The 24629-nt window shown below is 36.3% G+C and overlaps 1 protein-coding gene across 2 annotated transcripts in view; it reads right to left on the bottom strand.

Annotated features, from left to right (window-relative positions):
• The window catches only part of NCAM2 (neural cell adhesion molecule 2), a 494137-nt gene that overhangs the window by 175402 nt on the left and 294106 nt on the right, over positions 1–24629 (bottom strand). For both annotated transcript variants that reach the window (XM_058661261.1, XM_058661260.1), the window contains exons 6-7: positions 3454–3571; positions 1521–1681 (exon numbers count right to left, since the gene is read on the bottom strand). In XM_058661261.1, coding sequence (XP_058517244.1) covers positions 1521–1681; positions 3454–3571 — 279 coding nt within the window. The remainder of the gene's footprint in view (positions 1–1520; positions 1682–3453; positions 3572–24629) is intronic.

The following is a 24629-nucleotide window of genomic DNA, read 5'->3' on the forward strand; positions in this document are numbered from 1 at the left end:
TAAAAATACAGTAACTACTGTGTAGTCTCCTTTGTTTGTAAGAGTTTCAAAGCACAGGAGAAAAATGTTGAAATAATTGTGCTCATTTATTATCATTAGACAATTTTGCTCAGATAACAGCAAAATAATTCCAAATATTTCCATAATTTTTCCATTTCAAAAATAGATTTCTATTATATTCCTCTTTAAAAGGAAGATAATTTACTTTTAAAGGTACATGTCTTTTCAAATATATGGTACAGGTGTTTATAAAGATACATGTGTTTTCAAATATACGGAAACATACACATCAATTTATATTAACAATACATTTGGCCTCAGATTATCTCTTTTTATTATTACATATGAGAACTTTCTTTCTAATTGAAATTAACATAAGTCACATACAACTAAATCTGAGACTTATGTTACAAATTTTATATTATTCATTATTTTATATTTTTATATTTCATTATTTTATATTTTTATATTTCTTTAGTTTTTTGGTTGTTGAGATATACTGTATAAAAATCAACACTCATTATTTCATCTTTCAGTAACAGTAAAGTGTTTTTTGTAGTATGTCAACTCAACTAACTATAACATACCAACTATATTTTTCTTGGTTTCATATAATAAGGATGCTGAAATAAGAAGTATTAATAAGGATACTGAGGGCCCAGCGTGATAGCGTAATTGTTAAGGCCCTTGCCTTCAATGCACCAGGATCCCATATGGGCGCCAGTTCTAATCCTGCCAGCTCCACTTCCCATCCAGCTCCCTGCTTGTGGCCTGGGAAAGCAGTTGGGAAGGCCCAAAGCCTTGGGATCCTGCACTCACATGGGAGACCTGGAAAGAAGTTCCTGGCTCCTGGCTCCATATCGGCACAGCACCGGCCGTTGTGGCCACTTGGGGAGAGAAAGATCTTCCTCTCTCTCTCTCCTCCTCTCTGTACATATGCCTTTCCAATAAATTAAATCTTTCAAAAAATTAAGGATACTGAAATATGAAATATTAGATAAACAATTAGTTGTTTACACCGCCCTTAGTGGGTTGGGTTGGAATTTTACTAAATATTGTGCAAGAGCAATAAAATTTTGCTTAACATTACTGCACATACATGATTGCAACAGTGACATTACATATAGTAGGTAATACTGCATGCATTATGATTTATAAGTAACAAAATAATCAGAAACATTTTTATTTATCTCTCTCATTCATTGCCATCCTAATAAATAATTAACTGCATGTGAGAAGAGTTCATTATCCCCATTAAGAATTATCATATGCATCACTACTATTAATTCATTACCTATGTTTATGTACAGTCATTTGTTTGGTGGTGTAGTTTTTGAAACAATCTTTTTAAGCGGTGTTTGTTGGAAAAGATCATTAGTAATCAATTTAACTTGCTTTAATGTTCTCTCCAAATGAAGAGGCTTTTCAAGATCCCTAGCTTTGTCAGTTTTTGATAATTAAACTTTGTTTCTGAGTCTTTCTGGATATCGTAACTTTAGCAATATTGCTATAATACTTACCAAAGACTTGGAGGAATGCCTGCTTCTCATCTTCCCCTGCCTTGTTGGTTGCTCTGCAGACATAAGGGCCTGCATCACTATTGATTATATTCCTTACAGTGAGTTCTGTATTGCTTCGTTTCAATATGTACTTTTCATTTTCTTGAATGAGCTTGCCATTCCTGAAGAAAAGAGTTTATCATGATTGGCTTTCTGATATACAAGTATCAGTTAATTTATGTACTACAGTCGTGGTTACACTATATTCTATTTTCTAAAATATATAATATAGCACTATCAGAAATCAACACATAAGTATCATACATGACACATGGAAACTGTTCTAAATCTGGAGACGATAGAATTTGACCTATATTTAAATATTGAAATTATTAAGGCAAAAACAGAAAAACTGTGTGTACTGTATTGGTGAGAAACAAGTTTTCTTCGTGGATTTTAATTACATACACAGCTTATTTGCTGAGACACATAGCAAATATTCTGAAACACTTGGGCAAAATTAATATATTCTAAATAAGCAATATCTAAATTAGTTTCATACAGAAATTTTAGTAGTACATAAACTGAAGAAAAATGAATATATTCCATGGGAAATAGTATATCATTAAAAATGTTCAGCAGGAAACATCTATGCTGAAATTAGAAAAATATAATAAGCAAACAAAAGAGAAGAGAAAATGAAACTCAAAATATTAAAGACAATAATGAAAATAAATTACAGAAGATGTGATATATGGCATTGTAAATTAAACCACTGCTTTGGACTTTCACATCACATAGGAGTGTGCCATTTTAAGTCCCTGCTACTCTGCTTCCAATCAGCTTCCAATGCAGTGTACCTGGAGAGTCAACAGATGATGGATCAGGTATAGAGGCCCCTGCCACCCAGGTGGAAGGTTCTGCTAGAGTTCTGCGTTTCTACTTTCAGCCTAGAGGTTGCACATATTTGTATGACCAAAGGGGTAATCTGGTGTGCAATTAGGTATGATATTGTTGAGGTTCTATGTCAGTATAGTGGGAGCCTCTGGGATATTATGATGATCATCTGCCGTGAATACTTAATGACTGTTGTATAATCCCCTGTAAAGAGACCAACTGGGGCACAGAAGAATATGTATATGAAACACCACCAAAAACTTCTTTTGAAAAAATACATTTATTTTTATTGGGAAGTCAGATGTCCAGAGAGGGGAAACAGAAAGATGTTCCATCTGCTGGCTCACTCCCCAAGTTGCCTCTATGACCAGAGCTGAGCTGATTCAAAGCCAGGAGCCAGGAGCTTCCTCTGCAACTCCTACAAGTGTTCAATGTCCCAAGGCCTCGGGGCCTCTTTGACTGCTTTCCCAGGCTACAAGCAGGGAGCTGGAAGGGAAGTAGAGCAACAGGGGCAAGACCTGGCGCCCATATGGGATCCTGGTGCGTGCAAGGCGAGGACTTTAGTTACTAGGGTACTAGCTTGAGCCTGCCTGATCTACTCTTGATCCTGCTTCCTGCAGTTGTACCTAGGGAGTTAGCAAAGGGTGGCTCAAGTGATTCTGTCACTGCATCCCTGCGGGAAATCTAGAGGAAGCTCCTGGCTACTGGCCTTCGCTTAGCCCATTTCTCAGCATTGTGGCATGGGAGAAGCAGCAAAATATGACCCAACTGTCCTGGCATTCATATGGGGCATTCCTATCAGGTCCTGGCATTCATCTGGGAAACCCAGATTAAGCTCTTTACTCTTGATTTCATCTTTACCCAGTCCCAACTGGAGAGCGAATCTGTGGATGGAAGGTGTTTGTGTATATGTGTGTGTCCGTCTCTTTCCATAACTCTAGTTTCAAAGTAAATGTGTTAAAGAAAGATTTTTCTTCTCACCAAAATAAAGATGTAAAACATTATGTCATGTATCAGATATGGACAGACGACTCAGCAACATGGCTGCTTCACCTACCTAGACCAGGTGATGGTGGGCTCTGGAGAGCCTGATGCCCGACAGGAGAGTGTCATTTCTTCTCCTCTCTCTGCTGTAGCATTGAAAGATTTTTGAGGCATTGTGATCACTGGTGGCACTGAGGACAGACAAAAAGTAGAGTCAGCAGACATGAAAATATTTTTACCTATACAACTTTTAGATTTTTTCACTCTTTTGTAATTGCTAAAATGTGAAACTTGATAGTTCATTTTAGCCATTTCATGAAAGAGATAGTTTATTTACTGTGAAACTTAAAGACCACTAGTCTTCTCTCCTAGATTTAATGAATTGAATAAATTTATTGTAGTATTTCATTATTTTAATACGTCAAATTAGACTAGAATAAATTCCACATAAGGAAATTATATATATATGAAACATATCTGACAAAAAGAGACAATGACACCTTGACTTTCACAGATACTAAGTACTTTTGACCTGAAAGTATTCCCCATTTGGTCCTTCTTGCAATATGTAATATCACAAGCAATCATTCACTGCTTCATGACAAGGCTTTCAAATTAAATGTCAAATTATAATGTTCTCTCTGATTAACTGCACTTAATTTCTTCAAGCAACTGTAGAACATTTTTTGAAAAGAAAGTGCTTAAGTCATAGAAAGTGTGAAAATAGATTTTCATGAACAATCCAACTTGAAAATTAGGGTTTCCCAATTTCTAGCAAATTACATTGTGGAAACTGTATGTGCTGCACAATTTGAACCTGTTTCAAAATGTTCCTGAAATGCACGAAACAAAACATTAACATCCATAACAAATTACATTTCAAAGTAAAGAATGCATTCTGGTTCAGAATATACTTCCACAATCTGGAGTCTAATATGAAAAGTGATATTTCCAAAATTAATTGTATATATATTTATATATTACATATACTAAGCAAAGAAAAATACAGACATTTGGAAATGTGATTATAATAAAATATCTCTATAGTTGCATTGAGTACAGCATTAATGCTGTGTTACCACAATTGATGGTGGGAATTGGGACTGGTACATATGCTCAAATTAAATGTAGTCAACCAAGTTTCTGCGCTTATGAATTTAGATTTAAGCAATATGGTAAGATTTGTTGCCCATAAATAGCTTATTTCTAGTGTCACAAAGCACAGATTTGTCATATATTTACTCTAAGTTCTAGTTACATTGTCTTGATTTTCTGTATCCTGTTTTCCTTCAGTTGTAGTTAACATGGATTGCATCATTTTTATCATTTGTGTATGTAATCCCAAGACCCCTACTACTTTTCTTATCATACAATAAATACATTAACCCACTAAAGTATGTGAAAAGAATTCTCATAAAATTCTTTTTAGAGTTAAATGTTTGCGTACACATAAAGAATTCCAAACTGAGAACCAAGTGCTTCAGTATTAGACCAAATATTTGACAGTTTGATTTCACTATCCTCAATAGTCATAATCCATAATTTCTTCCTTGTTTGTAAGAGAAAAGGAGAAATGGAGACAGAAATCTTCCATCTGCTATTTCTGTTTCCACGAGCCACAAAAGCCAAATTGGGTGGCTTTGAAATCAGGAATCATTAGTTTCTTCTGAGTCTCCTACATGGGTGCAGAGTATGAAGGACCTGGGTCATCTCTGGGTCTTTTTTTCAAGTGCATTAGCATGGAATTGGATTGGAAGTGGAGCAACTGGACTCAGTAAGACCCAATGCTGGACTCCAATGCTACAGGCAGCATCTTTACCCACTAGATCACAACATCAGACCCTTCAGCAAGTTTATATGTAGTTCAACTCTCACATGTCTTTCTCCATCCACTTAAAAAAAAACCCTCAAAAAATGAGCAACATAATCCAGATCATATAATACCTGTTCAAGTCACTTTTGTGTCTGATGAAACAACACCCTGAAATTCCTCCAAATTTGTCCAGGCTAAAAATGACAAAGTCCACTGTACTCCAGGAAGGGTAAAGTCTAAAGATATCAATATATAATTATTTAAAAAAAGAAGCACTTTGAATTTTAGATTTTAATCACAAAGAAGAGATTGGGACACAGAAAGCTAACTTGAAATGTTGGCTTTATACTACATGTATGTGTTGAAATATTGCAATATACTCCCCCAAAATGTAGATTTACATGAGAAGCCAAAGTTTAAAAAATGCGATTTTTGTAAAAAGATGAAAAATGTAACTATTTTCATTACAAAATTTTCCATGGACTATTTGAAAATTGTTAAATATTCTATGTAGATTACCCACTAACAGAAGACTGCTAAATTAAAGAATCATAATGTTTTACTTATTACCTTTCCATAAATCTAATTTTCAGATTTTGTGATGATTAAATTGTATAAGCAACATAAACGTCTGGCCAAGAATACACAGACCATTTTAATATAAACCATCTCATAGTTCTAACATAATTGATTTAGGTTCAATTGGCCTCTTTCTTCATTCCTTCCATGAGTTCATAATACATAGCATTTACAATTGTGTGTAAGTGTTAAGGAGACAAAATAAAACAAGTGGGAGACCATACCTATAGAACTGAGCCACGTTACTCAAAGATGATAGCAAAGTTTTTTCAGTTAATTCCATGAACTTACTTGATAAAGCCAAAGCATTTTGCTTATTTTAATATAAGCTTCATTGCTTATTATGATGTTGAATAAACAACTTGTTTTTACACAATGCAGATGTTCCTTATGTAATATTTAATTATACAAAGTAAAATCCCCCGCAATTTTGATTATATAATTGTTACTATCAAAATGAGTCTATTAGGCATCAATGAGATCATATCTGCACTGATTTCACCATTGTTTTACTTTTAAACTGTCATTATTTTATGGCTGCTATTCCACATGACCCTATGTTCTATGATTTAACACCATTCAATCTTCATACACATTGATGCTAATTGCAACAACCTGTATTTCTAGTTGCAATAATTTAGTGCTTGTAAATAAAAATACATACAAAATGTCATACAATAACAAATAACAGCTATATGAAATCTTCAAAAATTACTTGGTCCAAGAGGAAATTATAAACCACTGATTAAAATAAACAAAGCATAAATATCCAGTTTTCTTTTATAAAGTATTGATTAATTTACTTTATTTGGGAAAGATAAGACCTCAGAGCCAGTGAGAGGCAAAGAGAGAGAGATCTATACATTGTTGACAACTAGGACAGAAATGCAGTAAAAGACTCCAACACAGGTTCCAGGGATATAATCATTTGATCCATCAACTGCAGTCTCAAACATTAGTCATTAGTTGGAAGATGCCAACATGTATGCAGCTGGCACTTGAAACCAAGTATTCCAATATTTTAACTGTTTCTATTTTTCATGATACAGTTTTGTTAGTACAGGGATTCTGCTCTTCCCCCTTTTCTCATTCGATTCTTTTCCCTCTACCAATTTTCCCCCATATTTTCACAGTAGCATATTCCTTTAGTAACAATTACAAATTTAGCATTACCCTATTAAAGGGCATCATTGCTCCGGCCAACGTGGACAGGGAGAAGGTCTGGGGATGAAGCACCAACAGGAGACCAGTGATGGTAGAAGTCTCTGCAAAGTCTCGCTTTATAGTTCCTTCATCTCCCCTTACATACTCTTTCCACCACTTCCTCATTTAGCATGCTATTGGATACAGATGAGTCCAATTGGTCCAGGTGTTTTTAGCCACAAGCCCAGTTCCTGTCCCTGCCCAGGCTAATGAGCACTATTCGACTCCTTAGCCCACAACAGGCCCCCCCTTTTTAGTTTTAAAGCAAACTTGAATGCACCTGTCTTAGGTTATGGACTCTCAGGTTATCAGCCTTACCCGTCATCGGGAATCTCCATAGCATGATGGAGCCCCTGTCTTAGGTTGGTCAGTGCCCAGTCCATCTTACCCGTCACTGGCTGCCCTTCAACACGTTGCCTGCTGCAGCTGCATAAACCATACTTGGGGAGGCTGGTAACCCTGTTCCGTGGCTAGGAGTATCTTTAGCTCGGTAACAATGAGCAGACAGCAGTTCCCAGGCTTGGGAAACATTTTGCACTTTCACAATTGTAAAATACATAAAGCTGGGTATACAGCTAATCCTGCCTCAACTGAAGGAAGACACTGCAGTTGCTCCTGTAAATCTTTCACTGCTGCACCCAGATTTAATGGTGCCAATGTCACAGGCAGTGCAGAGGGCTCCATGCCTGCCCAAAAGAAATTTTTGCTTGGCACACGCTCTATGGGCATGTGCTCTACAGGTGGAGAATCCTCGACAAGCTCACTTCCATCTTTTTCCCTTCCTCCTCCTCAGAACAGAACTGTGGATCTTTTTCACGCAGTTTCTTCAGACTTGGTCTGGTTTGGGGTCCCTGCTCCTTGTTTACCCTGGTTTGCGGCTCTCTAACAGATACTTTTTCCAGGAAGGGTTGCACCACTGCTTGAGGGGATGACAAAGCACTTTTTACCAAGCGCCAGGGGTAAAAGGTGGCTACAAGGAGAGCAAACCATGGGGGATACATCGCAGATAATTTCAATTAAGTTCTGCAAGGCTTAAGCTTAGTGTTGGTGCCTTGTGACTGGAGCAGATCTGATTTCCTTAATCATCTGCACTTTCGCGAGTTCTTGCCCCATGATAAATTTTACATATGCCCCTGCAAAATATTTAATTCTAAGCTTACCTCCATATTTCCGGGGTCCCTCAGATTACCCCTCATGCCCCAGGATGAGGAGAAGGTCTGGGGGATGAAATCATTAATGCCCCTCCAGAGTTCCAGGGGTCCCTCACATCGTCCCTCATGCCCTAGGACAGGGAGAGGGGCTGGGGATGAAATAACCTATGCCCCTGAAAAATTTTAAGTTTTACCTTCGTATGTCCAGGGGTCCCTCAAATTGTCCCTCGTGCCGTGCCCCACATTAGGAGCCATTTGTTCTGGCCAGCAGAGCCAGTAACATGAACAGAGGGTCTGGGGATGAAGCACCAACAGGAGACCAGTGATGGTAGAAGTCTCTGCGAAGTCTCGCTTTATAGCTCCTTCGCCTCCCCTTATATACTCTTCCCACCACTTCCTCATTTAGCATGATATTGGATACAGATGAGCCCAATTGGTCCAGGTGTTTTTAGCCACAAGCCCAGTTCCTGTCCCTGCCCAGGCTAATGAGCACTAATCAACTCCTTAGCCCACAACACATCAGGACCTTATAGATATAGACAATGTTAGAAAATGCAGTATCAAATAGTCAAGGTACATTTCACAGTTTCATTAGGGGTAGAGATGCCTACTGCAAAAGAGTTTAATTTCCCAGTATGCTAGTCTGCATCAATGAAGTTGCATGGGACCCATCATGATAGCCTAGTGGCTAAAGTCCTCACTTCGCATGACCCGGGATCTCACTTCGTGCCAAATTATGTCCTGCCTGCTGCACTTCCATTCCAGCCCCCTGCTTGTAGCCTGGGAAAGCATTAGAGGACAGCCCAAAGTCTTTGGACCTCACACTCCTGTGGGAAACTTGGAGGAAGCTCCTTACTCTTGCTTTAAGGTTGGCTCAGCTCTGGCCTTTGTGGCCACTTGGGGAGTAAATCAGTGGGCAGAAGGATCTCTCTCTCTGTCTATTCTTCTCTGTGTAAAATCTGACTTTCCAATAATAAAGATAAATAAATCTTATATATAAAACGAATGTGCATGTATAACATTTTTCACCTATTTATCAATTTGTTTTGTATTTTGCATGTTGCCTTATATCAAAAAGAACATATGATCATTGCCCTTTTGTAATTGGCTTATTTCATGGAGCATAGTTGGGAACATTTCTTTGTAAAAGGGATAATTTAATTCTTATTTTTTTCTAAAAGGTCTATTCATGTTTTGATTGGAAAGGCAGATATACAGAGAGGAGGAAACACAGTGAAGAATATCTTCCATCCGTTGATTCACTCCCCAAGTGACCGCATTGGCCGGTGCTGTGCAGATCCGAAGCCACGAGCCAAGAGCCTCTGCCAGGTCTCGCAAACAGGTGCAGGGTCCCAAGGCTCTGGGCCATCTTCAACTGATTTCTCAGGCCACAAGCAGGGTGCTGGATGGGAAGTGGAGCCACTAAGGTATGCAAGGTGAGTACTTTAGCTGCTAGGCCACCATGCTGGGCAAGGAGAATTTTCTTTATTTTTTTTTTTTTATTTGATTTTAGGACACAGTTTCATAGGCTCTGTGATTCCTCCAACCCCTCCCCACACCCTGCCCCATATTGAATTCCTCCATATTGTTGCCGTAGTACAGTTCATATCCAGTTTTAATTCCTTCACTGCAGGTATGGACCATGTAGAAAGTTTGGCATCTTATTGTCCAGATAAATTCAACAGTTTCATTGGGAGAACATCCTTGGTCTGAAAGTAGAGCAGGCTGAATCATCCCATCCAATGAAAAGCCACTACAAAACTTCAACAATAATTTCCAACATCATGAAGTTGATTGACATGGTATTGAGTGACTATTCCTTTTAAAGGACTGTGTAGAACTCCTTGGAGTAGATGTAGCACAGGTTCTTTTCTTCTTCTTCCTCTTCTTCTTCTTCCTCTTCTTCTTCTTCCTCTTCTTCTTCTTCTAATTCTTCTCCTTCTTCTTTATCCATATTGTTAACCCATTCCTCTTTCAATGGGCGTCTGAGCTGTGTCTTTATCATTGTCAATTGTGCTGTTACAAATATAGGATTGCAGGATGTTTTCTCATATGAAGATACGAGGAATATGAATGTGGATGTCCCGACTTACACTTTAACCACTAGATTAAGTGATGTCCCATCCTGTTCTTTTTTAAGTGAACAGTGGTTTATATCAATGTACTTAAAATACTGCTATGCTTCAGAATCTAATCAATCTTTCTTTATATCCTTAATTGAAAAATACTAATGTTAGAAGCCCATGTGAGGCCACATGCCCACCAAAGGATGAACTCAGAAATATGAAGCAAGCAAAAAGCAAAGTGTTTAGTCATACCAGACTCAGGAGTGGTGAGCACCTGTTGTAAAAAGACGTCACCCTTATATAATCAGCTGCTTTAATTCTATCATCCAAAGGTCCCTTTCCCCAGTTGTACAATATATACCCCACATGGCATCTAACACCAGGTGTGAGCGGAGTTACAGGAGTGGGTGACAGGACAGATGTAGAATAGCGGAAGGAGCGTTATTTGATGATGCATTGTGGCATCACCAAGGATACAGCAAGTGGATGTGAGAACACCATGAAAAGCCCAGAGAACTACTGGCAGTTACACACAAAGCTAGTGGTACTCAGTTTGCAAAGCAAACATGGCAACTGACCTACTTTAAATCAAACTCCAGTATCATGGCTACATTAAGGCTAAGAGAAGCCTTTTATGAAAATGCACCATGATCGTTTTTCACACTAACAAGTTTCTATATACTTGATCCTAACTTCTGGTTATATTAAGGCATGATATAGCAATAATTATCTGTGAGCATTAAATTTTTTAAAGATTTATTTATTTATTTATTTTTATTACAAAGTCAGATATACAGAGAGGAGGAGAGACAGAGAGGAAGATCTTCCATCCGATGATTCACTCCCCAAGTGAGCCGCAACGGCCGGTGCGTGCTGATCCAAAGCTGGGAACCAGGAACCTCTTCCAGGTCTCCCATGCGAGTACAGGGTCCCAAAGCTTTGGGCCGTCCTCAACTGCCTGCTTTCCCAGGCCACAGGCAGGGAGCTGGATGGAAAGTGGAGCTGCCAGGGTTAGAACCAGCGCCCATATGGGATCCCGGTGCGTTCAAGGCAAGGACTTTAGCCGCTAGGCCACGCTGCCGGGCCCGAGCATTAAATTTTAAAATGAAACCTATCTGAGGAAAATAGTTTTATTTTATAACATCAAACTGCATGAAAGTGAATGTTAAATTTTCTCATTATATTGGTTTACCAAAAAGTATTGCATGTTTCCATAAACACTTCAAATGTTATTTTAGAGAACCCTAATATTAGAGAAATTAAGTGTTGTCTTCAGTGGACATAAGGAACAAAAACAACATGGAAATATTACCAAATTATTTAAAGTGTTTTTTAACCATCCTTTTCTTACATTTTCAAGGTAGTCACTAAACGAACTTAATCGTTACATTTTGCTTATTTGTCTTTACATCCAATTCACAGGTTCAAAGCTAATAGGTAACAGAAGGACAAGCATTATTCACCTTTATTCTTTCCCTGTAAATATTATCAATACATTGCATCTACTTCTTCAAAGTAATTTTTAATTTCCCTTATTTGTGAAAAACTATAGTTCTATTTGTTGTGCTTCGTCTTCTAAATCAACCATACACAGAGGTGATACATTAATGATAACATAGAATATCTCTCATCCTTTTCACATTACACGGAATTCTAACCCTGAAGATACACACTGGACATGTATTAAGTGATCTGCAAAATGTGACCAAATATAGTTCTACCATAGCATTTATCTGCAGCAATAACTGCTATATTTAGTTACCCAAAACAGAAATGTATAGGTTGAAGAGCAAAGTATATCAATTATTAGTCAATACTGAAAGATTAAAATGTATATTTCAAATCATCCTCAATAGGATTACTTTTCAATAGGATTAATTTAAGCATGAGAAGAAAATGAATGAATCAAGAAGTGGCCATGATAATAGAAAACTACAAACTGAGATAAATTATTTCTCCACAGCTTATTAAATCTGCATTGTATTTGGATGTCCATAACATTTTGCATAAAATATGTAACTTATTTTAAATGTCTATGTGAAAAATTTTCATTTGGAGCATAGACAAAACTGATCTTTATGTTTTTACACAATGAGAAGAAAATTAAATAGAAAGACAATTTAATTTACATTACCAATCAATAAATACAAAAGTCCTTTGATTATACGAAAAATGTTTTCATTAATAAGGATATCCATTAATAAGGATAGCTTTCTAGATTGTATTCCACGGTTAATATTTTTCATCAGTATAATGTTCACTAACTCGTCTAAAAAAAAAAAAAAAGATAACCAGTCCAGAAATTGCTACCCTCTGTTTAGAGGTGCCTCCATTTGCCAGGAATCATGTTGGCAATAACCTCTCAAAACAAAGTGTAACTGGAGTCACACTCCCATTTAAAAATATATTATATTTTTATTAAAAAGTGATATTTATGGAGAGAAAGATAGAAAGAGAGAAAGCTCTATTACCCTTTGATTGACTCCCTAAATGGTCACAATGGCTGGAGCTAGAGCTATCTGAAACCGAAACCCAGCAGCCTCAATGAGGTCTGCCATACAGATGTAGGGTCCCCAGGCTTTGGGCCAACCATTGCTGCCTTCCCAAGCCACAGGCAGGAGTTGGATGGGAATTGGAGTAGCTGAAACATGAGCTAGAGCCCAAATGGGACCCGATGCTTGCAGGTTGAGGATTAGTCAGTTGAGCCATCATGCCAGCTGCATCCTTTTTCAAGTGTACAATTTCAGGTCAAAGTCAGGGAGTTTGAAAAATTTTAAAAAGAAAAAAATCTATTGAGCAGTAAGTGAGTTCAGGATTTCGGAACTTATCAAGAGAAAGGAATGATGTCACCTCATATTAGTACATATTGCACTTGATTTGGGTGAGGCTTGGGCAGATTTCTTGACAAGAGCATTTGATTTTAGGCAGAAACTTATATAGAGACAACAGATCTGGCCACCATCCAGGAGGGAATGGGTTGTACAGGAATTCCTGGGGCAAAGGGAAATCCCAAAGGATGCTGATATGTCCAGATGACATTACTAGACAACACAGCAAAATATCTCATTTAGCACAAGCATGAAAGTTTTTGAGGGTAAGAATAAGCTTGGCATTTTCCTAAGCCTGTAAGTTTGTTTTGCTTTGGTTAATAGAAGGTGAGAGAACTTTTGCAGAATATGCAATCCACATTAATTCTAAATGAATAAAAATATGCTTAGTAAAGCTAATTTTAAAACAAGTATATATGTGAAATATTAATGTTGATATTGGTAGGTTTTTGAGCTAATTGTCATATATAGCAGTGAACATACTAAGAATCAAAGTACAAATAATACCTTGGATTTATTTATATAATAGGAATAAAAGTATAGTTAGAAAATTAAGGAGATATTGGGAGGACTAGGTTATCTCAGTAATAAAATTTGGACAGTTTCCTGAAATTGCTCAATAAAGGTAGAGAATCTCTAAAGCGTCAGCCAACTCAAAATTTCAGGAAGCTGATTCTGCATTTTTCAAAATAGCAAATTTAGCAAGAGCATCATCATTTCCATCCATGGTAAATAGCCTGAAGGCAAGAATAATTGCTATTTCTTTAAATACACAACTATCCAAAGTCACTAAGTACTCTGAGTTTATACTAAAGTGTGTGTTTAATGCTCACTTCACATGGCCTGATAAACGGAGTGTCAATACTGACCAGCTTAAAGTAATTTCAGTAAGTATCGTCATTAATTGCTTAAGTAAAAAAACAAAAATTAGAAACTCGATCATGCATATGTGAATTCATTTAAAAGTAATAGCCCAGAATTCCAGTTCCGGTAAGATAGGGCACCAACACTATGGCGCCATTTTAGTTAATATGACTTTAAAGCTCAAACAAAACAAAACTACAAAATAATCTGTAAGAGGACTCTGAAAATCAAATTGTAGCAGGTATAATATTACCAAAAACTTCTCAGAATTTAAGCTGTCATAAAATAAGTTATGAAATCATGATATTTCTTTTCCAAATCCTCTGTTACTCGAAAGCTTTCTAAACCTTGAAGTAGGAATTAAGCTTGCATGAGAAAGATGTAAGATAGGTCTTTTCAGGGCAAATCCAAGGAGCAGGAGAGAAATCTGTTAGTAATAGTAGCAGCAGTGGAGAAAGAAGGTATCAAGCATCTAATTCTCTGAAAGACAGGGTGATTATTCCTTGATTATAAGGATACTGATCCCAAGATTACTACTGACCCGCTGGCCCTATGTGCTGGCCAGAAACTGAACAGTGGTGATCCAATCAGTAAGAAAGTATGATGGAGATCATTGAGTAGCATGACATTGGCAAATAAACCACAAGTAAATTTTGAAATAATCATTACTTTACGAACTTGTAAGAGAAATCTGAAACCAAGAGCGAGAGAAGAAAGAAAAAAAAAATCTGAAAACTAACAATAAATCCCCACATTCAAGAACTTCAGTGGATTAACCCCAAACACAATAAACACAAAAATAATCATGTCCAGGCACATTGTAATCAAACTTGAAAACTGGAGAGAAATGCAATAATGTCTATTTGGTGTAGCAGAGGAAAAACTAAAATGACTACACACTTCTGATCAGAAAGTATGAAGATCAAGGGGAACAAAATCAATGTATTTACAATGTGGTCTGCCTACACAGCTAATTCATGGTTAGGAGTTTAGAAGGCACACCTCCTGCCTGTAAGCAATCCTTTCTCCCCATCTGGGAGTCAAATGACATTCATCTATCATACCTGGAACCCGATGAAGGCTGTGTTGCATTGCTACATAACCACTCCCCTCCTGAGTACCCTTAGACCCCATGCTGGGAAGGGAGCCAGCTCTCCTGTTCTGCATGCCATATCACTGGAGCTCTTAACCTTTCTGTTACTGGCTTGCTCTCTTGTTTCCCTCTGACATAGGAGAGTAAGTCTTTTGGCTCACTCTCCCTGAACATGAGCCATATTTGTCTGTATTCCTCACCTAGCTGTAATGGTTCTGGTGTGTAAAATTCTTTTTAAGTAAGAGGCAACAACCTAGAAAACAAAAACTTGGCTTAAACCTAGACCACAGAATCTGGAATGCCAAAAGAACAGACCTCTCAGAGAAAAAAAAAGTAAAATGTGTTCAATAAAATCCTCCCTCAATACTGAACACACACACACACACACACACACACATTTTATTCTTAGAGGAAAAACAAATGGCAGAATTTCTGCCAGAAGCCTTTATTTAAAAATATGGCTCAGAGCACTCCTTTAAGAAGAAAAAAACAGAAATTGTATCGGAAGGAATACAAAACCAGAGTGCTAAAGAAAAAAAAAAAAAAACAGGAAAATACCTGATAAATATGATGTACTATAAGTGCTTAGTGCTTGAAATAAAACAGAACAATATTGTGTGCAAGATGTTTGAGTGCCTCTGGTATAATATAGATGGCATTGATGATAGAAAAAGAAGATAGCACGGTCCATTTAGGGCTACAGTTTTGCATTTCAACTGAAGTGGGGAAGCATAGGCTTTAACATAAACAGGCATACAGAATAACAATAGTAAACACAAACCAAGCATGAAAACAGGACCATTCAAAAACCTACTAGATAAAGTAAAATAGGAAAGGCACTGCTTACACAATGAACATAAAGGTAACCAAGTGAAAGGGTAAAATAAACTTCTGAAACAAGCAACTATAGAAAAATTCACAAAATGGCAGAGATTGAATCTGATGAATAGAAAGAAGTTTTCAAAACAGGTAAAATATAACCCATTTAATGCAGTCTTAAAATATGATTATATAACTATAAGATATATAAAAGGAGCCAGTGTAGTTGGGGTAGTGTGCAAAGAACTAGTCAAAACCAATAAAACAGATATGTACTAGCCCGACTTACCAAAAATAAATAAATAAATAAAAAGAATATGAAACAATAGAAGAAAATGTAACAACAGATATATCTGATATGGGTAGAATAGTCAGGAACTATAGCAGCTAACTATAATCTAACAAATCAGAAGACTTAGAAGAAATTAATAGATTTCTGAACACATACAATTTACCAAAAGCAAATCATGAGATGATTAAAAACCTAAATGTAGCTATAACCAAGACAAAGATTGAATCAGTAATTAAATCCACCCCAACAAAGAAAAACCCTTGGCTAGATGGTTGCATTGCTGAATTCTCACAAATGTTTCAAGATTTTTCCCAATCCTCCACAAATTTTTCAAAATAGTACAGAAAGGAAGGCAATCTTTGCACACTCTTTCTATGAAGTCACTATCACCTTAATACCAAAACCAGAGACACAACAGAAAAATAGAATACAGCCCAATATCCCTGATGACCTACAACACACAAAAATCCTCAAAATATATATATATACATACATACATATATATATATATATATATATATATATATATATATATATATATATATACACCAGCCAACAAAATCCTTAAATATATCAGAAAGATCACTCACACAGACCCCAGGGGATTTATCCTTGGCATACAGGGATGGATTAACATATGTAAATCAATAATCGTAATGTACTACATCAACAAAATGAACAATAAACACTATGCAATCATGTCAATAGATGCAAAGAATGCATTTGATATAATCCAAAGACACTTCATGCTAAAATCCTTAAGCAAAATGATCATAGAAGGAATACTGTACAGCACAATCAATGCCTTATATGAAAATCCCAATGTGAGCATTATACTAAATGAGCAAAGATTTGAGGATTTCCAATTAAGATTTGGAACTGGACAGGATGTCCACTTTCTTCACTGCTATTCAACATAATACTGTAAACCCTTGCTACAACTAATAAGAAACGGAAATTATGGAAATTCAAATTAGAAATGAGGAAGTTACATTATCCCTATTTGCAGACAACTTGATTCTGCACATATGAGAACCAAAAGACTCAGGAAAGAGACTTTTGAGAGTCTTTTGAGAGTTTAGCAAGGTAACTACATAGAAAATTGATGAATATAAATTGATGGCTTTCATATGCACAAACAACTCCATGACTGAGAAATAACTTATAAGAACTACCCATTTTAAAAAATGCAGAAGAATCTTAAATACCTTGGAATAAGCCTAACCAAAGGCATAGAAAACCTCTATGATGAAAATTAGAAAACACTTAAAAAATAAATAGTATAAGACATTAGAAATGGAGAAATTTACCATGTTCCTGGATTTGTAGAATCAGCATCACAAAATTGTCCAAATCACAGAATGTAATGCACAGATTCAACTCGATCCCAATTAAAATCCAACATTTTTCTCAGAAATAGAAAAAGATGATACGAAAATTCATCTGTAAACACAAGAGACCACAAATACCCGAAGCTATTTTGAAAAATAAAATCAAGCTGAAGGAATCACAATTCCAGTCCTCAAGATTTACTGTAGTCCAGTAGTCATCAAAACAGTGTGGTACTGGTGTAGGAAGAGAGAGAATCAATTGACCAAAGCAGAAACCCGAGAAGTGAGCCCACACATTTACAGTCAACTCATCTTCGATAAGTGAATTGAAAATAACTTGGGGGAAAGTTTGGTCTCTTCAAAAAATGCTGTTGGTACAACTGAATATCAGATTGTAGAAATAAGAAACAAGACCCCAATCTGTCATCTTAAACAAAAAAATCAGCTTAAAATGAATCAAGGACCTTAATATGCACCCAGAAACCATCAATTAGAGGAAAACACAAGAAGCACTCTATACAACATACTCCATAAGCACAGTCACTAAAAGCATAGGCAGTCAAAGCCAAAATAAACAAATGGGATTCCATCCGCAGGGTCTCCCCCACAGATTGCTCTAGTATCCCGTTGCCTAAGGGGGTGAGCCTGCCGCCTGCCATCCAGCATCCCAGCACTGGAGAAACAAACAGAAGGACAGGGGTTCTGTCTAAGCAGTTCCAGATTATTTGGGAATTTCAGTTTCTTATCAAGCTTAACAAAAAGCCTGAAGCCAGGAATCCCAGGAATTCCAGAAGGTGAGAACTAGTAGCCAATTATTAGGAGCAGGAAGGACTACAGAAGCCACCTCCCATAGGCCAGGGGCAGGTGAGCAAAATGGCCCTGGCCAGTCTTTCCCAGGTTTACGGGTAGGGCTCTGTCCTTGGCTGCCATCTTGCTCACCACGTGTAACCCAGTGACCTTGAGTGACCTTGAGTGTTATTCGCCATCTTGTTGACTTAGTGACCTCTTTGTCCCTGAGTCCCACATCCATCTAAATAAGACCCTTATGTATAGTGAAGGAAATCAACAAAGGGAAGAGCAAACCAACACAATGGGAGAATATCTTTGCACACAAAACAACAAAAAGTGGACTAATATTCAGGATCTAAAGAGATTAAGAAACAACGACAGTGAAACAAACAACTAATTAAGAAATGGGTGAAATAGGGCCTGGCGGAGTGGCCTAACAGCTAATGTCCTTGCCTTGAATGCACCAGGATCCCATATGGGCTATGGTTCTAATCCTGGCAGCTCCACTTCCCATCCAGCTCCCTGCTTATGGCCTGGGAAAGCACTCAAGGAATGCCCAAAGCCTTGGGACCCTGCACCTGTGTGGGGGACCTGGAGGAGGCTCCTGGCTCCTGGCTCCATATCGGCAAAGCACTGGCCATTGTGCTCACTTGGGGAGTGAATCATTGGATGGAAGATCTTCCTTTCTGTCTCTCCTCCTCTATATATATCTAACTTTGCAATAAAAATAAATAAATCTTTAAAAAAAAAAGAAATGGGTGAAATAAATGAGCAGGAGTTTTTCAAAAGAACAAATGGCTAAAATGTCCAGGTTCCCTAGCTATTATTAAATTGCAAATACACACACACACACACACACACACACACACACACATTGAAGGGTTAGTGTTATAGCTCAATTGGCTACACCTCGCCAACATCCCATATCAGCCCCAGTTCATGTCCTGGGCACTCCTCTTGCAACCCAGCTTCCTGCTAGTGGTCAAAGAAATCAGCATAAAAAGGCAAAAATCCTTGGAAAACTGTATGATGTGGGAGACTCAGGAGAATTTCCTGGCTCCTGGCTTGTCCCTAATAGATCCTGGTTTCAGAGTGGTTAAGCTCCAGTATTGTGCTATCTGTGGAATGAACCAGCAGATGCAAAATGTTTTCTTCTACTTCTCCTTCACTCTAAAATTTTTCTATCCAAAAATAATAAATAATTTAAACACATAGGCACATGCACATGTGAGTATGTACACACACACACACACACACTCTGAGGTTTCACCTAGCTCCATTGAGATTGGCTTACATTCAGAAATCTGCTAACAGCTCGTACTGGCATGCATGTGAAGAGAAAGTTACCTTACTCCACTGCTGGAGGGTGTAGTGTCTAGGTTAGTGCACCCACTACGCAAGTCAGTATGGAGAATGCTAAGAAAAGTGAAAATTGATCTACTTTATGACCAGTAATCCAACCTCTGGAAATAAATCCAAAGGATATGAAATCTGCATATGAGAAAGTGACCTGTAATCCTATATTTACAGCAGTACAATTTACTAGAGCATATACATGGAAACAACCCAGATGCCCATCTAAAGGAGTGGATAAATAAACTGTGGTACATGTACTCTATGAAACACTTCAGCCTTTTAAAAAAAATGAAATTCTGTCATATGCTACAAAAACATTTTTTTAATTTGAGGAAAAATAAAATAATGAAAAAACAAATTATTCAACAACCCATCAATATAAAACAATATATATTAAACTAGGAAAAGTAGGTATCAACACAAACAAAAAGAATATGTATGTATATATATATATGAAATGAAATATACAATGGAAAATCTATATAATATTATATATAATGGAACATATAATGGGAAAAATGATCTGTTTACAAAGAATATATTTGAATGCTTCATACAGATTCATTGCTCAAAAAATGCTTCAAAATATATGAAGGAAAATTGACCAAGAAAAACCCAAATGGACATGCTTAAAATTACACTTTGTGAATTTAAAGCTTTAGAAATTACAAGAAGAAAAGGAATAGAAATGCAAATTTCATAGAAGGAAGAAAAGACCACAAAAGGAGACAACAATGAAATAGAAAGCAATCAAAAACTAAAGATTTTTTTAAATGAAGTTTCTTACATCACTAGGAGTATTCAGAAGATAAAGTGAAAGATAGGGATAGGCAATAACGCCAATTTCAGAATTGCAAATCTGAATTTTACTTTAGATAATACTGACTGCAAAATTCTAATTAAAATCACAGCAGGAGTTTTAAGACAAATTCAGGTCGAATTTGAATGGAAGACAAATATATTTTAATTTTCAATTATTTTTATAAGAATAAGTAGTTGGAAAAATATGCTAAAAATGCTATGGCTATTTGGACAGTGTGCACTTGTTAGGGATAAATGTAATTGAAACAGAAAATAGAATCCAAATGTGAAAGAGTAAAAAAAATCAGAAAGTTTCTCCCCAAGAACTGAGGCAAACTATGCCGTAAACTACTCTGACCAAATTTAACAATACTCAAAGTCATGGACTTAAAAAGATGATACAGTCCTTATTGAGGTTGTACAAAATCCCAGAGAAGATTTGAAAGATTAGAAAATACGCAACATTTAAAGAGGTAAAATTAATAACATCTGGTCTTCAATGTCAAATTACTATGAAAAATGACACAGAACATGCAAAATAATGAGAAAAAATGACAAGCAATCCAAATTTATCTAAAATGACAGAACGGTAGAATGAGTTGATCACAGGTAACTGTGTTGTGGTATAACATATAAAGTTACTCCCTCCATCTCCAGCAGGCCACATTGCTATCTGTTTGTATTCCAGCTGTTCCACTTCCAGACCAGTTTTGTGGTTATGGTCTTGGAATCTCACTGAAAGGCAACCCAGATACTTGGAATCTTATCACCCACATGAGAAACCCAAATGAAGCTCGTACCAGGCTTCCACCTGGCCCTTTGAGGGTCAATAGAGCCACTTGGGAAGTTAGCCAGCAAATACAATTTCTGTCTCAAGCCTTGCTTCACCAACTCCATATCCGTATTTTTGTCTTTCAAATTACATAAATATATTTTGTAAAAAAAAAGAGTATTTATTAAAATTTCTGACTGCATTCTACATGTTCATGAATCGTGTGAAAAGAATCTGTTAAGAGTTTTACAAATACTTCAAAAATCAAATGTATACTGATTAAAAACTCATGTATACAGTGAATGTATAATAGGTAGGACTAACAGTACATTATATTTTACTGTAAAATTCTAGGGAAATAGAACATTTAAAAATCAAAGCTGTTTTAAAAAAATAATAACAATGAAATAAATAAAAAAAGATTATTTTCAAGTAGTTTAAATTTATATGGGAGTAACAAATGAACAGTGAGACATGGAGAAAGACTTGGAAATCTAATGGCTAGAACATTTCTAAACATAATAAAAATAATACCTCAGTAGCCAACCATATCACACTCAAGAATGATGGGAAAATCTCAGCAAAGTGATAACTAAATAACTTTAAGAAATAATAAAGAGAAAACATTCAATAATTCCAGTTGTCTGCATGGATACAGCACTTTAAGCAGAACAAATAAAGATAATAGCAAACTCGCCATCTGGAATAATTTAGGCAAAACAAGGTCCCCAGAAATGGTGACTACTTCATTTTAATTTTGCCGGTGTCATAAATTATCTTTACTGGCTAATATAATGGAAAGTATCAAAATACATATTGTGAGGTTGTACTGGATGGAATAATGTCTTTACCCTCAAGATCTCAACAATGAGTTAGAATTTATATGCATGTTTAAAGTTATAAATATTATAATAAAGAGGAAATAACACTTAGGTTCCACTAATCTCATGAGCCTTTTAAAACAGATAACTCCAGCTTGGGAAAAAATAAAAATAGAAAAAGTAAGGGGTATGGAGACGCCACAAAAGAGAGGAGCAAAAATAAATCCAGGGGATGCCAGCACAGTGGCATGGCCCACTAACCCTGAATTTCTTTTCTTCTCTGTCTGTAACTGATTTTCAAGTAAAATAAAGGCTTTGCTTGCTTGTTTTTTTTTTTTTAAAGATTTATTTTATTTTTATTACAAAGTCAGATATACTGAGAGGAGGAGAGATAGAGAGGAAGTGGAGCTGCCGGGATTAGAACCAGCGGCCATATGGGATCAAGGCGAGGACCTTAGCCACTAGGCCACGCCACCAAGCCCAGCGTGGCCTAGTGGCTTGTTTGTTTTTTACAGTAATCCAGGGATGGGAAAGATGTGCATACAGTTAATGATACTCACGTGTAACAGTCCATGTATAAGGAGCAAAAAGATTCTATTAAATAATAAGATACTCAACAGTTAGGTGACATCTGGTAAAGAAATAAAAACTTAGTGCAACAACATAAAAGGCTAATTTTTGCCAAATCTGAATGATATTAGAATGGATTCTGCCACAAAGTCTCCAGGAATGAATATAGTCTTGATAAAACTTCATTGTGCTTTACAATGACCTGAACAAATTCCAGTTGAGGCCAGACACATGTGACTTAACCTCGCCTATAAATTAAGAAATACGTGTTGTTTCAAGCAACTGAATGAATGGTAATTTGGTATAACAGAAAAAGAAAATTAAAGTAAGATTTATAGCTTACGTATATATAAAATGTCTCTTGATGTCAACACAAGAACTATAGATATATTTATACTATACTTGACAAACACATCATTACTTGGAAAAGAAGTAAAATAAAAGGTACATAAACTATATGTAAAGTAAAAACCTAAGAGACTTATGAAAAATACTAAGAAGGTGTTCGGGAAATATAAACACAAGAATAGGACAAAGAATAGATGAGTCGATAGGAACTGACAGCAATTCTTCATGACTTTCAGTATTGAATGTTTTCTCATTGCCAGTTGCATTCCTTCTTTTCGTAGTCACTTTTCAGTTCCTTGGCCTGTTTCATAACTGTAGCATTTATCTTATTCTTTATAGTATTACCATTGTTGAGTGTTTCGTATTTCATAATATATCATTTGATAGATATGCATTTATTTATTTATATTCTGGGTGGTTTCTATACTTTATAAGGTATACAATTTGCAAATATTTTCTTCCATCTCTTGTCTCTTGACGCAACTAAATGTTACTTAAGCTGTGCAGAAGCACCTTACTTAGAAGGAGATAGTGAGAAAACATTGAAAAATGAAAATGAAAACATGTGGGACATGAACGTTAGCTTTTGCAGCATAATGAAGTGTCTAAAGTCCCAGAAAAAGTTAATTGATATCATATAAGGAGAAAGAATAGGAGAGCTGATATGCTCTAAATGCAAAAGAAAAAAATAATGCTAATTGCCTGACAAAGCTGGTTTATGTTGTGTATCTCTGTGTATCTGCATTGAAACACATTGTAGTGCACCTCATAAAATTATTATTTTTTGTAATACATACGTTAAAAGCTAAAAAACAAATGAGAAGAAGGTAGACTTAACCCCAGTGACTCTGACAATAAGGGCAATCAATGTAAAATGTAAGGACCTAAAACTTCAAAAAAGCAGAGGATATCAGATATAAACACACACAAAAAAGGAAGATGCACTATGGACTTTAAACATAAATGAACATTTAGATAAGCAGCAGGAAGAAAGAAAATATTACACCATATAATCACCAAGGAAAATATTCTTGAGTTAGCTATAATGATATTCATAAAGCTAGTTTTCAGAACCACGTATATTACCAGGAAAAAAAAAATGCCACCATTAAGAGAGAAATCTAAAGTTTCATGATTAAACCAATAAATTCAAAAGTACACCAAGAACAACCTGATAAAATTCGTTCCCAATAACTAAAAGAATACGTTTTTTAAAACAATACAGAAAACTTGTCTAGACAACTGACCTAACTTAATTGATGCTTATCATAACTGCAGCAAACATAAAGAGCGCACACACACACACACACACACACATATATATTTTAGTTCACAGAGAATATAAGAAAAAGCTACAAATCACGGTGTGTTCTGAGACCCTAACCCTATCAGTGATAGAATGCTATCTGGAAAATCCTTAGTATATCTGAAAACTAAATTACATCATTCTAAATCTCTTACAGGGCAAACATTAAATAAACAGAAACACTGCAAAATATTTTAGCCAAACTTAAAATACACATATACTATGGATTAAAAGCTATGTAACACAGTTAAAGCTTTTACAGAGAGAATTATTGTGAACTGATACAAGTATTTGAAGAGAACATTGATTTCAAACATTTGGCACAACATTACGACGTCACTTGGGATTCCCACAGCCCATTTAGCAGTGCCTGGCAGGGGGTCCCTGCCTTGCTCCTAATTCCAGCTTCTTGCTAATGGGTAACCTGGCAGGCAGCAAGTAATGACT

The sequence above is a fragment of the Ochotona princeps genome, chromosome 3 (assembly GCF_030435755.1).
Source record: "Ochotona princeps isolate mOchPri1 chromosome 3, mOchPri1.hap1, whole genome shotgun sequence".
In the NCBI taxonomy this organism is placed as follows: Eukaryota; Metazoa; Chordata; class Mammalia; order Lagomorpha; family Ochotonidae; genus Ochotona; species Ochotona princeps.